We start from the raw sequence: 16863 nt of genomic DNA, 5'->3' as shown, positions 1-16863 counted from the left end.
CATATGGTGCCGATGGAAAAGTGCATAGCAATGCAAGTGAAACGTGCGTGACGACGTATGCAAAGTATGGGTGCATGGCAATGCCAGTGAAATGTGCACAACAATGCAAGTAGTGTGCATAACAATGCAGGACAAGTGCAACTTCAAAAGCATGTTTGAAACAAAATGCTAAGTAAAGAAGTACAAGCCTTAAAGAAAGCAACTCAAACGCGACCTCTGATTTACCTCTCGGAGGGGTCGCAACGTACTCAAAAAGGATACACCTTGCTCTTGGCGAGTAACGACGAGCCACGCATCGAAGACTTGAATTGAAGTTCCCGCGGAGACATTTCGCGCCGAAAAGTGCGCTTTTCTTGTACTTTCTCGAGAGCTGAGGACTCCAATCATCACCAAAATACACGGGGAGAACAAAAGGACCTTGGAGACCATCCAGGAGGACGGCCGACCACCTAGGCTAGTGGCCGACCAGTTTTTGCTCACCAAGGTGGTCGGCCGACCAGAAAAACTGGTTGGCCGACCAGTTTACAGAAATTCGGGGCAATTTGGTTTTTTAAGGCCGGATCTTTAAGTTCACTTATCCAAATCACTTTTGCTCACACCTCCAAGGCCAAAATCCGCTCCTCTTGCTCCCTAGACCCTTTTCTCTCTCAGATTTGCACTTTACACGCGTTTTCCAAGGCCCTACGCGAAGTTGTTTCGCGAAAACTTTCGATTCTCTTTGTTTTGAACCGATTAAAATTTGCTTTCAGGGCTTCTTTCTCCATTTTCAACATTTGAGGTATGTTTGTCTCGAACTTTGGCGCATTTTCTCGGGAGTTGACTTTTGTTGACTTTTTCCTTTCCCGAAAGTTGATTTTTGTTGACTTTTTGCAATTTTGGCTAATTTCGCTCATTTTTGCTCATTTTTACAGATTTCTTCGGATGGCGGATCACTTTCATCACGACGGAGGTTCTCCACATGCCGAGGACGAGCCAGACATCACGTCATTGCCTCCAAGGATTCAGCCTTTCGGCCCAAAGAGGTACCATCCTCAAGAGCACGTCCTACCTCCTACCACCTTCTATCACTTTACCGACTTCGAGTGGTAAGCACCCACGAACCTACTGCTACGGGAGCCAGAGTCTCATCTATCTCACCAGGCGCGAGAGGTACGTATTTCCCTTTTACATTCTCTACAATGTATTTTTGCATTTCTTGCACACTTCATGTTTTCGCTGTGTATTATATATGCTTGTTCTGAACACATTTACATACACAACATCTGGTCCATTTGGCACACAGCTCATTCATAACAATACTCTGTTCCTTTAGCACACAGCTCTCAACACAGTATTCTGTTCATTTGGCACGCAGCTTACAACACAGTATTCTGTTCATTTGGTACGCAGTTCACGACACAATATTCTATTCATTTGGCACGTAGCTTACTCTGAACACACGGTTCATTCTGACCGCACAGTTTGTCTTAGGCACATGGCACATTTTCGGGCACACAGCTCGTTTTTCGGGCACACAGCTCATTCTTTGGGCATACAGCTCATTTTTCGGGCACACAGCTCGTTCTTTGGGCACACAGCTCATTTTTCAGGCACACGGCTCGCCTTTCTGTTTGAACGCACAGCTTACACATTTCATTTGCACGCAGCTCATACTAGACGCACATCATTTGATTTAATTTGCACGCAGCTCATGCATTCCACTTTGAACACACAGCTCAGACCTTTCAATTCTGAACACACAGCCCATACATTTTTTGTCTGCACGCAGTTCATACCTTTCAATTCTGAACACACAGCCCATACATTTTTGTTTGCACGCAGCTCATTCATTCCACTTTGAACACGCAGTTCATACCTTTCAATTCTGAACACACAGCCCATACATTTTTGTTTGCACATAGCTTATACATTCCACTTTGAACATGCAGTTCATACCTATCAATTCTTAACACACAGCCCATACATTTTTGTTTGCACGTAGCTCATACATTCCACTTTGAACACGTAGTTCATACCTTTCATTTCTGATCACATAATTCATTTACTTCATTTCTGAACACACAGTTTATTTACTTCATTTGCACGCAGCTCATACATTTCATCCTGAAACTGAATACATCTGTTCATTCTGAATGCAGGTATCTTCCTGTTCCACATGGGGTTATGGATCGATCCTTGCTAGGGAGTGGTATACGGAGCTCCTAGATGTTGTACATCACATCGTGGACGAGGCAGGATTTGGACCTTTCTGCGCGGGGATATCACGTTATCCGGTGAGTAGGACCCTCATGGGGACACTTGTGGAGAGATGGTGGGACACCACCAACTCGTTCCACTTTTCAGCTACTGGGGACATGACGATGACCCCATATGACTTCTCCATGTTGACGGGCCTTGACGTGGCCGGCCGACCGGTCTCCTATGACGCAGACATGGGCGAGTGGGAGGCGGCTTGGATTTATCTACTGGGAGAGTCAGGTATACCTGTTTCTCCGAACGGTTCAAGAGGACTATGCCTGAGACTATCGAGGAGATAGAACAGTATGCCCGAGGTTTTTTGATGTTCCTCATCGGGACCACTTTGTTCTCCGACAGGCGGAACAGAGTTGGACTTTATTTACTCAGTGCTTTGGTAGACCTATCACAGGTCAGCCAGTATGATTGGGGTGGCGCCAGCCAGTATGCCCGCGGACAAGGGAACATAGTAGGTGGCTACTGGAGAGCCTGGGAGGTACATTCTGCCCTCTTGATTTACATTTCTGCTTTTCATTATCTGTACACTGCACACACGACACACATTTCATTTTGTATCCTACATTCTGCGCTCAGCATTCTGTATTTTCTGTACATTCTATATTCTGACAGCCACTGTCTTGTTTTTTTACAGCTATGGGTTTATGCCTACTTTCCGACATTAGCCCCTGATCTCGAGGTGGAGGTACCTATTGAGATCCCCTACTCTCGCAGATTTGAGGGTCAGTGTCGGCCGAGGACTCGGGAGACTTTGCCTTATCTCCGACAGTTCTTCGATACTGGACGACCGACGGAGGTAATCCAAAACTCTCAGTTCGTCATGTTTTCAGCTTTGGTTCATCTTGCATATTTACAATATCTAATCAGTTTATGCACTTATTATCCACAGATCACTTGGCAACCCTGGGCACCCTTGTCAGGAGATGCTTGGTTCTGATTCCCTGGGGCGTGGGCCGCTTCTCGATACAGGACTTTATTTGAGGGGCCAGTTGGTAGGGCCTGGTTTCTGGGGGATCGCTTCATGTGTCAGACGATGGGTAACCCTGTTCAGGGTATCCCCTCAGCACCTCCAGAAGACATGCGATCCATTGAGAGACTCACTCCCCGAGAGGTCGAGGAGCTCGTGTTGGGTACTGATGCAGTTCTATTGCTGGAGGAGGGAGAGTACGCAACCTACCGCTGTACATACTTCATGCCTCCGCTGTCAAATGTCCGTGCCCCTAGGAGGAGGGCTGCTGTCGTGCCTTCCTCGAGTCGCGCCCGAGCTAGAGACATTCCTTCGACCAGTGGAGCCGACACATCGAGGGGTGGGGCTGGATGGATGCCCTCTACTTGCCAGTATGCCGGATGGCCTGATCTTCTGACCGGGCTAATTGGTTGGGAGTATGGGACACCATACCAGATCCCGCTAGAGCCTCCGTGACCAGATCACCGATACGTGAGTGACCCTGACTCACCACCGATGTGCTTCACAGTTTTCATTTGTTAGCATATTATATTAAGTATTAGCATATTATATTAGCCGAAAGGTACACTAGGGTCTGTCTGTAATCATTTTATGCACTCAGGGATAGCACTCAGGGATCATCTTGTAATTACCTTTCTTGTAAACCCTAAATCTTCATTTATAAATAGGGGGTGATATTCTATCATTCCCCAAGCTGGTTACCCAAGCTTCATGGTATCAGAGCTACACATCTAGGGTTAGGGTTCAAAACGTACCTAGTTGGATCATCTGCTGGGTTGATCTCCTCCAGCCGTCCTCTGTCGTCTTCGTCTTCGTCGCTCAGCTCGTCTGCTTCGTCTTCGACTCCTCAGCTCGTCTTCGCCTTCATCTCATCTCCTCCAGCCGTCATCGCCCTCGTCGTCATCGCCCTCGTCGTCCTCATCTCTCGGTCGTCTTCATCACTCTGGTATCTCACTCTGATATATATTTATCTATAAATATATATATATATATATATATATAACCTGATATATATATATATTTATATATAAATACATGTATACATAAAATCAATATATATATATATATAAAACAAAAAACAAAAAACAAAAAAAAAACAAAAAAAACAAAAAAAACAAAAAAAAGGAAAAACAAAAAACAAAAAAAAAACAAAAAAACAAAAAACAACAACAAAAAAAAAACAAAAAACAAAAACAAAAACAAAAAAAAAAAAACAAAAAACAAAAAAACAAAAAAACAAAAAAAAAAAAAAGAAAAAAAAAATGGTTTCTTAATTTTGTTATGTCTTTATAATAGTCATTGTGCCTGTTATCTCACTACCACCTTCCGGGTTTGTGATTGCCACTAGTTTTGTTGCGGGTTCAGTAGTATTGTATCCATGACAGATTCCACCAGTGTGTCCTCTTCTTCTCAAACACCAAAGAGTGAGAGTCCCATTCTACCTACTACCATGACTGAGAACCTCAACCCTAGTCTGAAAATCACCACCTCTCTATTTAATGGTCAGAACTACCTAGCATGGTCTCAAAGTTTGACTTTGTTTTTGAAAAGCAGAGGGAAGATGGGGTATGTTGATGGCAGGATACAGGCACCTAGTACCACTGACTCAGGTTATGACCAATGGGAGATTACCAACTCTTTGATTATGAGTTGGCTTATCCATTCGATGGTTCCAGAACTTGGTGAGGGCTACTTGTCTATGGAGACTGCCCAGGACGTTTGGGAGGCTGTGGCTGTTACTTATTCCCGCAAAGGAAATTTTTCACAGGCATTTGAGTTGCGCTGCTCTATTGAGAGCTCACTTCAGGGGGAGCAGACTGTTCTTCAGTACTTCACTTTCCTCACCAACGGCTGGAAACGACTTGACCACCTGGAAGACTATAAGCCCGTTTGCCCTACTGATTCTATCGGGTACAAAAAGTTCATCTCACGGGAACGGGTCTTTAAATTTTTGGCCGGCCTAAATGTGGAGTATGATCCAGTTAAGGGTCGAGTTCTGAGTATGGATACTCTTCCTTCACTTCAGGAGGCATTTGCCTATGTACAAAATGAGGAGAGTCGCCGGTCTACTATGATGTCCCTTGTCTCTACTGACCGTTCCGCATTACTGTCTACTCCTCGAGATGGCCTCAGCCTGCCTCCTCCGTCTGCTACTAAGGAGTCTGTATTCTGTGATTATTGCAAGAAGCCACGGGATACTCGTGAGACGTGTTGGAAGCTTCATGGGACTCCATCCGGGGGTCGAGGTGATCGGTCTGGTTCTCAAGGAGGTCGGTCAGGCCAATCTAGAGGACGTGGTTCCTATTCCCGGGCTCATCAGTCTAGTGCCGTTGATACCCTTGATTCTAATTCTACTTCTGTTACCCAAGCTTCTGATACTGAGCTGGAGGATGCTTTGCGCCAATTGTTGGACCGCCGATCTTCTACTGCTCTCAGTACCGCTTCCTCGTCCTTTGCCCGCTCAGGTAACTTAGCATCTTCTCCTTGTGCTTTCCTGGGTCATACATCCTTGCCTTGGATTATTGATTCTGGTACCTCAGATCATATGTCTGGCTCCTCTGATCTTTTCTCTGTCTATAAGCCCTCTTCAGGTCAGGACAAAGTTAGGATTGCCGATGGTACTGTTTCTTCCATTTCTGGAAAAGGTTTAGTCCAAATCACTCCTACTATACATCTATCTTCTGTTCTCCATGTTCCTAAGTTTTCTGTTAATCTGTTATCCTTAAGTCGTCTTACCCAAGATTTGAATTGTAGTGTGACGTTTTTTCCTGATCATTGTCTTTTTCAGGACCTTGTCACGGGGAGGACGATTGGCAGTGGTAGTGCAGAAAATGGTCTCTACTTCCTAGATCAACCGGACAAACTTGCTTATTCTTCCACCACGTCTTCTACTACCCCCGCTGATTTATGGCTGTGGCATCGGCGTCTTGGGCATCCCTCATTTCATTTACTTAAGCATTTATTTCCTTCTAGTTTTGCAAATCATCATGTGTCTGACTTTCTTTGTGAGTCTTGTCAACTTGAAAAACAACATAGAGCTTCTTTTGCTCCCAGTTTGAATAAAAGCTTCGTTCCTTTTTCATTAATACATTCTGATGTTTGGGGTCCCTCTCGTATTCTGTCTGTGAAAGGTCATCGCTGGTTTGTTACATTTATTGATGATTTTTCTCGTGCTACTTGGGTGTATCTCATGAAAGATAAGAGTGAGGTTTTCTCTGTGTTTCGCATTTTTCATAAGATGATTTGTACTCAGTTTGGGGCCACTATCAAAATATTTCGTTCTGATAATGGCGGGGAATACATAAATTCTGGGTTAAGACAATATTTCTCTACTCATGGAATTATCCATCAGACCTCTTGCACCAATACCCCTCAACAAAATGGGGTGGCCGAACGCAAGAATCGTCATCTTCTTGACATGGCTCGGTGCATGTGTTTTTTTATGAATGTGCCTCGGCCCTATTGGGGCGACGCTGTTCTCACCGCTGCCCATCTTATTAATCGTCTCCCTACCCAGGTCTTGGACAAAAAGGCTCCGCTTCACGTCCTCCTCGGTTCTCCGTCCTTGTTTTCTATTCCTCCCAAAATATTTGGTTGTGTCTGTTTTGTCCATAATCACTCTCCCTCTCGTGGTAAGTTGGACCCTCGCTCCCTCAAGTGTGTTTTCCTTGGTTACTCTCCTACTCAAAAGGGGTATAAATGTTACCACCCTTCTTCTCGTAAGTGGTTTGTGTCCATGGATGTAACTTTCTTTGAATCCCAGTCCTATTTCTTGTCCTCTCCGGTGTCACCGTCCTCATTTCCGGGGGAGCCTTGGTGTGAAGTGAGTCCTGTGCCTCCTATGGTGGAACCAGTTGTTCTTGCACCACCCTCTACTACTGTGCTTCCTATGGTGGAACCAGTTGTTCTTGCACCCCCCTCTTCTACTGGGACTATAGAACCCACTGTCACCAAGAATATGGACGGGCATGTTTATGTCCGGGACATAGACAGAAAACAAGTTAACTGGATACACGGGACCGTTTCTGCTACCCCACTGCCATCTCCTTCTTCTGATGAAAGTCGAGGTAACTTTGAATCTCTCGAGTCCACTGATCTTGATGTTCCTATTGCCAAGAGGAAGGGTGTGAGATCTTGTACTCAACATTCTATCTCACAGTTTGTATCATACTCTCATTTGTCATCCTCATATAGAGCGTTTGTGTCCAATATTTCCTCTGTTAGCATTCCTAACTATTTTCAGAATGCTCTTGCTACCTCTGAATGGAAACTAGCCATGATTGAGGAAATGAAAGCACTTAGGAAGAATGGCACTTGGGAATTGACTGAGTTACCTACGGGCAAACGACCTGTGGGATGTAAATGGGTATATACTGTGAAACACAAAGCAGATGGGTCTATTGAGCGTTACAAGGCAAGACTTGTGGCAAAAGGGTTTACTCAGACATATGGCATTGATTATCAGGAGACCTTCGCACCCGTGGCTAAAATGAATTCAGTCAGAGTACTTCTCTCTCTAGCAGCTAATCTAGATTGGCCACTTTATCAGTTTGATGTCAAGAATGCTTTTCTCCATGGTGACCTCGAAGAAGAAGTATATATGGACATTCCTCCGGATTTTGAGGATCATCAAACAGAAGGCAAAGTATGCAAACTTCGGAAGTCATTATATGGTCTGAAACAGTCTCCAAGGGCTTGGTTTGAGAGATTCACTCAGGCTATGTTTAAATATGGCTTCAAACAAAGTCAGGCAGATCACACATTGTTTGTGAAACATTCCTCACACGGTAAGACTACAGCACTTACTGTTTATGTAGATGACATAGTTCTTACAGGCAATGATAGTGGGGAAATACCTCTGTTGAAGCAATATTTAGCTAAAGAGTTTGAAATCAAAGACTTGGGCAGCTTGAAGTATTTTCTGGGAATTGAAGTTGCTCGCTCTAAGGATGGGATATTTATCTCACAGAGAAAATATGTGCTTGACCTGTTGAAGGAAACTGGGATGCTTGGCTGCAAGGCATGTGCCACCTCCCTGGAACCCAATCAGAAATTAGGGGATGATGAAGGAGGAGAAGTTGTGGATAGGGGGAGCTATCAACGATTAGTGGGTAAGCTCATTTAACTATCTCACTCCCGTCCTGATATTGCTGTTGCTGTCAGTATAGTTAGTCAGTTTATGCATGCTCCTCATCAGATTCACCTTGAGGCTGTCATGAGAATCTTGAGGTATTTGAAGTCTGCTCCTGGAAAGGGTCTGCATTTTTCAAAGTATGATCATCTTCGTGTAGAAGCCTATATAGATGCTGACTGGGCTGGGTCAGTAACCGATAGGAGATCAACTTCAGGGTATTGCACATTTGTTGGCGGCAACCTAGTTACTTGGAGGAGTAAGAAACAGAATGTGGTTGCCAGGTCAAGCGCAGAAGCTGAGTTTAGAGCTATGGCACAAGGTGTGTGTGAACTTTTATGGATCAAATTATTGTTGCGTGATCTAGGTATTGATCAGACGGACTCCATGCGGTTATACTGTGATAATAAGGCCGCCATCAACATCGCTCACAATTCAGTTCAACATGACAGGACAAAACATGTTGAGATTGATCGCCACTTCATTAAGGAGAAACTCACTAGTGGTACCATTTGTACTCCCTTTGTCCAGTCTGGTGAACAACTTGCTGACATTCTCACCAAGGGGATTGGGAATAAACCATTTCATGACATATTAGGCAAGCTGGGCATGAGAGATATCTTCGCACCAGCTTGAGGGGGGAGTGTTAGCATATTATATTAAGTATTAGCATATTATATTAGCCGAAAGGTACACTAGGGTCTGTCTGTAATCATTTTATGCACTCAGGGATAGCACTCAGGGATCATCTTGTAATTGCCTTTCTTGTAAACCCTAAATCTTCATTTATAAATAGGGGGTGATATTCTATCATTCCCCAAGCTGGTTACCCAAGCTTCATCATTCATCATTCAGATATATACTTAGACATTCATTCATTCACTGATGACTTGAACTTGCGTCTGCAGCCTCCCAGAGAGTACACTGATGGGTTGCTCGGAGTTGTGGCCTCGCTCGAGGGCATGGTCCTGCGGAGGGAGACACTGTTGTTCATCGCCGGCGTTTCGGTACTTTTCAATTTTCTTGCATTTATCATACTTCTGATGACATACTGAAATTGAATATTTCACTACATTGGTTGACTGCATGTGTAGAGCACATCTGACACACACCACATTCATATACTGTATATGTATGTACACACTCTATGTAGCATTCTTGCATCTGCATCTGATATACAGACTGGCTAATGCACTCAAACTGTTCTTTTCAGGTCCCACCACTATAGACCGGGCTATCCAGGCCTTCTCGAGGGGCTGGGAGAGGGGACTTGACTTGCAGCCGAGGCAAGCGTAGAGCGCCTATCAGAGATAATGAGGAGTCCAGCGAGGAGGAGGAGTCTGTGCATCCTTAGTCGGAGATATCCACAGGCAGAGAGGAGGACTCTAGCTCTGGTTCTGAGAGTGGAGGTGATGCCGGGGAGGGTTCCGAGGATGGCAGCTCTGATTCGGATGGTGGTGTTGGTGGAGGTGGTGTAGAGGCTGCTCAGCAGAAGAGGATGAAGAGAGCCTCCCGATCTTGAGCCTAACAGCACTGATGCAGATGTTCTTGCTTTATTTTTTTTTTCTTTTTTTTTTTTTTTACTAGTAGTTGTAGCACATCAGCTTTAGGCAGTTTTATTTTCTTTAAAACTTGTACCTTGTTGTAAACTATTGTAACAAAAGAAGTAATGATGGAATGAAATAGCTTTTTGTTCAAAAAGTGTTGTATTTTGCATTCTTAGCATCGCATCGCATCATTTTGCACGAAAATGAGATTGAATGGAAATCGAGCATTGTACATTGCCAAGTCAGGGAATGACCCAACATAGCAAACTAAACAGCTTAACTTATTAAGAAACAACAAAACCTCAGCAAGTTTACAACTCGATAAGCAAATTTCGACAATGTTGATAAACAAAGAGCAACAATTCGATGAACAAAACTCGATAACTCGATAAAACTTAACAACTCGATAAGCAAAACTTAACAACTAGATAAGCAAATGCATTTCGGACAAACGGGGCGACGGAACGCATCCGAAACAGAGGTAAACTCGGACCTTTAACATTCCCAACACATGGAAGGGCTAGGAGCTCTCTTGTAGAGACTAGGAAAAGGCCAAAAACCAGTTTTTTCCCATGGCCGACCACCAAAAGTGGCTGGCCGACCAGTTTTTTGCTCAGTAGACCGGTTATGTGGTCGGCCGACCAGTTGGCATGGTGACCTCCAAATTTTTGACACTTGTCCTCCAAACAGTGCCTTATCCTCCATAAAAGTTCCAGCTTCGTGGTTCTCTCATTCCATCTCAGTTTTACATCAAAATGGAGGCATTTCTCATCCAAAATCTCACAACTTGGATTGCTACCTTAGACGGCTCGGAAAAGTTAAACTTCTGAGGCTTCGGCATAAATGCACTATTCACGCTGAGTCGCACTCCGCTGCACCTTTTGTTTCTCCATGCCGCGGCAAGGTTTTGGAACTCGATAACACGTGTCTTTAGTTTTGGCGGGCAAGAGATGTGTCCTACCTTCGAAGACTTCCAAGCTTTGATGGAATCCGAGCGCAACGAAGAAATCTTGCCCCAGTTTCGCTTCGGCCACATCCAAGCCTTAGGACGAATGTGTGGGCTCACTATGCACGGCGTTCGGTCTTTGATCCGCGACGGAGAATTGGACATCCTCAGCTTGATTCATCATTTTTCTAATGCCGGTGACCGCGGTGATCACCACTAGCAAGGTTTTCGGCGATATGCGCTTTGCTTGTGCATGCTGTCCCATTTCTTGCTTGCCCCAGGCTCGGGAGGGTTTAGCACTCGTTTGATCGAAGTTACCCAAGGCTTAAAAAAGGGCAAGAGCTGCATTGCCATGACACTGGCCGAGACATTGATGGGCTCGGACGCTTTCCATCGCCGGGAGACAACTAGATTCGCGGGGAGTCCACTACTGTTGCAGGTCATTTTCCCACCCTATCTCACATATATATTGCTCACTTCACTCGGCCCTCGGGCTCGATTTTTCTCTCAAAACCCTTTTCTCATTTTTCTCTCATCGTATATCTCTCTATTCTTTAATCTCTCATTTTTCATCCCTCCCCAGGTGTGGTTGATGGATAAGTTGCAGGTTGTGGACTCATGCCCAGTGTATTCAGCTCGCGGCTATTTCTTTCGACGACGTCTGGCCGATGCCCTTGATGAGGGATGGTGGTTCGATTGGATGTGTAGCTTGTCCGCAGACCGCATTGCTTGGCGCTGCCCTTGACTCAATCTACCAGCGATGAGCTACAGTATGTCCCGACAGACCGGGATTCAGTTGATCGGCCTGACTTACTATGTCTTCTACTTTCCTTTCTGGTTCCGGCGTCAGTTCGGACATGATCAGACTTGCCCGGCAGAGGGGGTAGAGTATCCTGCTGCATTTCCGGTCCGAGGCACACAGCTTGCTCGGTATACCACGGCATGGAGGACTAGAGAGTTTTTGGCCCCCGCTCTCACTTTCAGTTACACCCTCTCTGATGAGTGCATAGATTAGCTCAATGATGAGGCACAGGCTGGGCCTACTTTGGCATCAGAGGCTTCGACCAGCTCTGGGAGAGGACGCGGGAACACCTGATTATGCCACGTATTTACTTGCTTTAATCAGAACTTTCAAGTTTTCTTAATGAATGTAATGAAAAGAAACTTCAATTTGTATTCAAGAGTAAGAGAACTCTGTGTTGAAATCAATGAAATTGAAGGTTGTAGGTACTGAAAATTTTCCATTTGGTCCTGTAGACGTCCCCGAACACCCCGGGAGGGAATCCCATTCTATTCATTTGGGCTCACTACAGTTCGGACTCACAAATTGTCACGGTTCTGAATCTAGTCTCGCAAAGTGCAATGCAAGACTGATAAATCACCAAAGAGTCCAAATCCGACAAATTGTTTTGAAAACAGATTTTTAGAAAGAAGTGCCAAACATGGACTGCTTTGCCAGATATAGAGTCGCCACCTAAATATTTTATTTTGGGGGAATTTAAGAAACCCTGACTCGTGCCTAAGGCCACGTGTCCGTCATCACCAAAGTTGCCTCGGCTTGGGAACTTGGGTATGATTGGGGAAGGTCAACTATGAGCACCCCCGCTCACCCGATCAAAGATCGGCCTCTACTAACCATGATATCGATTTTTGAAAACATTATGTGCTCTTATTCCGGTTAATTAGCTAGAATTACTATGTGATGCGCACAGCAAAACAAGTATAGACTAGATCGCCTAATTTGGAACAAAGCATTGCAAATCCGTTTGTTCGGAAAAATGGTTTGAGTTTTGCTACTCGCAAGTAGGCTAAAATACAGATTTCAATGAATTATCCCAATTCAAGCAATCCAACCTTCACTCATAGGCATTCAGGCAGTTATATCACATAAGCAAATAGCCTCATGGTAAGCATGCTATCATGGCAGTCACTCACACACATGCAAGGATGCTAAAGCATAAACACTCACCAAGTACTCCGAGCCAAAACAGAAACTAGTTAGTAATCAATGCATGATCCTAGTTCATGTTAAGATGGCTAATGCAACACATGTAAAATCCAACTACGATAGGCTCGGCTAATCTAAGAATGGCATATGAGATGCAACAATCGATACATGTATTCAACTTGGAATTGAAATACAATGTAGTTAGTATGATGTGCCGAGCCCGGTGCATGCAAGACGAATGAATGGATGCAAACATGCGAGCATAAGTATGCTAAGTGAAACATGCCCTAATCTAACCATCGAAAGCTAGTAAATAAAAGGGAGAAAGAAGTGGGGGTTGGAAGACATGCATCACACACACACACACACTTATTACAACATTGCCCTCGCTCGGAGGGTCCAAATAAATAATGCAAACCAAATAAATAATTAACTACTCTAGCTAATTAAATATTACAAAACATCTAATTAATTACAGGAGGGAGGTGGCCGCAGCCCCGCCTCGGAATGATGGGATGATGCATGCTCGATTTGCCTCACCCGGAAATGCGTTGCCATGCCACAGTTGCCTCTGTTTACACTGCCCTGCACCTCTGAAGACTGTACAAGTCCCAACGTTGGTTCTGGAACACTCCCTGAACACTGTGGGATGTCACCGGCCAAGAGAGACGGTCACCAGCTATGGAAAAGTGGTCATCGACCAGTTGTGAGGCTCTCGACCAACAATGCATGGCCGGCCGGCACTGAATGTGGTCGGTCGGCCATTTCTTCCTGCAGAACCCTGTTTGACAGCAATAGAGGACAAACAAGGCATGGTAATGCATTTTTAAAGCAAATGTTTGCACAACCACCCTCCCCATCATGTTATGGACTCAAGGGAGTGTGGCCCTCGGTCCTCAGGCCACCAATCACGCATTTCAATGCATGATGGCCCGAGAAGCCAAAGTGTGCAATTTCAATGTCAAATGAAATGCACACAAAACAAACAAGACGCCTCCAACCTCTATCATGGTTTGATCAAGAGGCAAGAGATGCATGATATGCTATGCAACCTAAGCATGCGGGCTAAGTATGCAACATGAACATGTGAACAAACATGCAAACATGCAAGCATGTGACAATATTCAAACAATGAGCATGCAAGACATGATGCAACCAAAGCATGCAAACATGAAGCAATGTAACAACATTTTGGCAACATGCAAAAGATGGACTTAAACTAATATAGACAAGCCTCAGTCATGTCTAAATCAGTGGCCATATGAGATGAGAACAAGGCCCAAGATTCATGCAAACATGCACAATGCAAGGGCTCCAAGCCTAAGGCACAAAATGCAACTTTCCAAGAGCAATGCAAGGATGAAACATGGCATACAATGGCATACATTCCAGCTCTGAAATGGCATACTAAATGATTCCAAAATGACTCCGAACCATGCAAACACTCATGATATGCATGGTAGGGGCCTCAAAACCCAAGACTAGCCTAAGCATTTACACTATAGCTTTACAAAGCATGAGTGATATGGCCATGGAAGCCCAAAAAAGTCCTAGGATAGCCCAAAATAAGCATAAAATCATGTTAGAGTAAAGCCAAAATATGCTAGGATGATGAGTCAAAACATCATGCACAAGAGGCTAGTAAACAAGATTTGTTCTACACCTATATGGAGCATGCAAAGGATGACCAAACCAACTATGGATAGGGTCATGATATGGCAAAACATTACCAAAAACATGCTGAAATGTAAACCAAACAAGCTAACAAGACATGACAAAGCATGAAGCATGTGAAGCTAGTTTAGGAGATTTACACTACAAGCGTATGAAGCATTCAAGGGGTCACTAAACCAGCCCAAAATAGATTCATGACATGCCAAAATATGACCAAATACCCACTGAAATGTATCCAATACATGCAAGAATGAGGTGCTACTTTGAAAAGCTATCAAGGGGGTTGCTCTACACATGCAAGAGGCAAGCCTTAAATGACAAAAACAGCTCTGGAAAGAGTTCAAGAAGGCCCTAAAACTCACTGAAGAAGGCCTGAACTGAGCTCAAGAAGTGTGCAAATATGGGCTCCTTGGTAAGGCCAAAAATGCAAGTAAACAAGACAATAAGGAGAGGGGATGGCCCTCTCCTTCTTAGGACCTCAAAACACCATCCCCAGTACTAAAATCCCTCTGGATTTCAGTGGTGAGAGGGCCAATACAAGGTGGTCCCGAAGCTCACAAAAATCTCACAAAAATGAGGCCAAACAAGGCCTAAGAGGGGGTAAACAACCCCAAACACAAAAGTGGTCTTAAACAAACTTCAAAAGGAGCTCCAAATAAGCCTTTTTTCAGTTTATGACAAAGCTTGAAAATGCTTGCAAGTATGGCTAAAAGATGAAGCAAAATAAAGACCAAAAGAGGGTAAAGTGTATTACCCTTGTAGTTCCAACAAAACCAGCAGCTTTGAGACCAAAAAATCAGACCTTCAACCTCTGAAAATGGCCTCCAAGGACCTTAGATGAGTGGTGGAGGTGTGTGGCTATGGGGTGTGGTGCAAAGGGGTCAAGAACCAACACTTTTGGAGCTCAAAATATGGAGATAGAGAGAGATACAACTCTTGTGCCTTAGACCATTTTTTTCAACCCTTGCAATGGAAGAGGAGCTCTTCTTTTATAGAGGAAGAAAGGTCCAAGCTTCTCTTAGAAGCTTGGAGCAAAGGGGCCAAGCTTCTCTTAGAAGCTAAAGCAAAAAGGGTCAAGCTTCTTGAAGAAGCTAGAGCAAAGGGGTCAAGCCTCCTCAAGAAGCTAAGAAAGGTCCAAGCTTCTCTTAGAAGCTTGGAGCAAAGGGGCCTAGCTTCTTCAAGAAGCTAAAAAAGGGTCAAGCTTCTCTTAGAAGCTTGGAGCAAAGGGTTCAAGCTTCTTGGAGAAGTTAGAACAAAGGTTCAAGCTTCCTCAAGAAACTAAAACCCAAGGTTCGAAAGGTTCAAACTTCCTCAAGAAGCTAAAACCAAGGGTTTAAAAGGTTCAAGCTTCCTCAAAAAGATAAAAAAAGAGTTCAAAAGGTTCAAACCCCCTCAAGAAAAGGTCTCGGCCAGAAAAAATAGCCGATTGACCAAAATCTGTGGCCGGCCGACCAAACACAATGCCGACCGGCTAATACCTTTGGCCGGTAGAAAGAAAACAGGGCCGGTGGCCTCCAGCCATGGCCGGTGAGGTGTGGGGATGGCCTACAAGCTATTTCCCACCCTCAGAAGCAAAACAACAAGTGTTTGGTGCAAAACCAAACACAAAACAGGCAAGTCGAGAGGTCTTGAGGCAAGGCGCGTAGCCGAGACCTCCGAGAACTCAGGACGAACACAAACATGAATAATCATCAAGTGTTCAAACGATGATGTCCAAGTCTTGAGGACGGTCAAAAATGGGGTGTTTACAGGTCCAAAAATGGTCTAAGTTGTAAAAAGATTAATTTGAACAAAAAATCAACTTTTATTAAAACTTTTCAAAACCATTTTCGATATGGATCAGAATTGGACACGCCTGAGATCTGTCACTGAGACCCACAATCCCGGATCCCAGCAACTGGAAAGTTGCCCCTAATCTGAATAGCACTGCACCGGAGATTACAACCGAGCTCCTGAACGTAGAGTAGACAAAGATGACCAAACATGATCACATGGACAAAGTTGATCGAGGAAGTGTTTATGGCTAGACTTCAGGGCAAAGTTGCCTACGTATCCCAAACATGGGAATCAAGCCTTACGTAGTTCGTCTCAGGTTCACTCATGTATTAATCCTCAACTTTTACGCTCTAACTTTTGCCAAGGCCGCCCTTTGCGGGTTTTCAACCTTGCGAGCTCAGTTTTTATAATTTCAAATTTTTCTATGCTCTAACTTTTGCCTAGGCCGCCCTTTCGGGTTTTTGGCCTAGCGAGCCACACAGGGGTAATATTTCTTCAACTTGTCCATGTTGATCGGCTGTGAGAACTCTAGACCATCCAGGTCCATTAGAACAATAGCTCCGCCCGACCAGATAGGCTTGATGATGTAAGGGCCAGTCCAATTGGGTATGAACTTGCCCC

General features: G+C 44.5%; 1 protein-coding gene across 1 annotated transcript; it reads left to right on the top strand.

Moving 5' to 3' along the window:
• The first annotated feature begins 4449 nt into the window (after positions 1-4449).
• Positions 4450-6328, top strand: LOC145801380 (uncharacterized). Its single transcript, XM_082892628.1, has 2 exons — positions 4450-5865; positions 6009-6328. The coding sequence occupies exons 1-2, from the start codon at positions 4599-4601 to the stop codon at positions 6041-6043; spliced, it is 1302 nt and encodes a 433-aa protein (XP_082748754.1). The 5' UTR covers positions 4450-4598; the 3' UTR covers positions 6044-6328.
• The last annotated feature ends 10535 nt before the right edge of the window (positions 6329-16863 follow it).

Source organism: Camellia sinensis, chromosome 10 (genome assembly GCF_055761805.1).
Source record: "Camellia sinensis isolate YWXY chromosome 10, ASM5576180v1, whole genome shotgun sequence".
In the NCBI taxonomy this organism is placed as follows: domain Eukaryota; kingdom Viridiplantae; phylum Streptophyta; class Magnoliopsida; order Ericales; family Theaceae; genus Camellia; species Camellia sinensis.
Note: the sequence above shows the minus strand (reverse complement) of the source record. Positions and strands in the feature narration are given on the sequence as shown.

Coding starts and splice junctions, on each gene's coding strand:
- LOC145801380 (XM_082892628.1), top strand. CDS start 4,599: ATGACAGATTCCACCAGTGTGTCCTCTTCTTCTCAAACACCAAAGAGT. Junction 5,866..6,008: donor TTCTTCCATTTCTGGAAAAG/GTTTAGTCCAAA, acceptor TGTCTTTTTCAG/GACCTTGTCACGGGGAGGAC.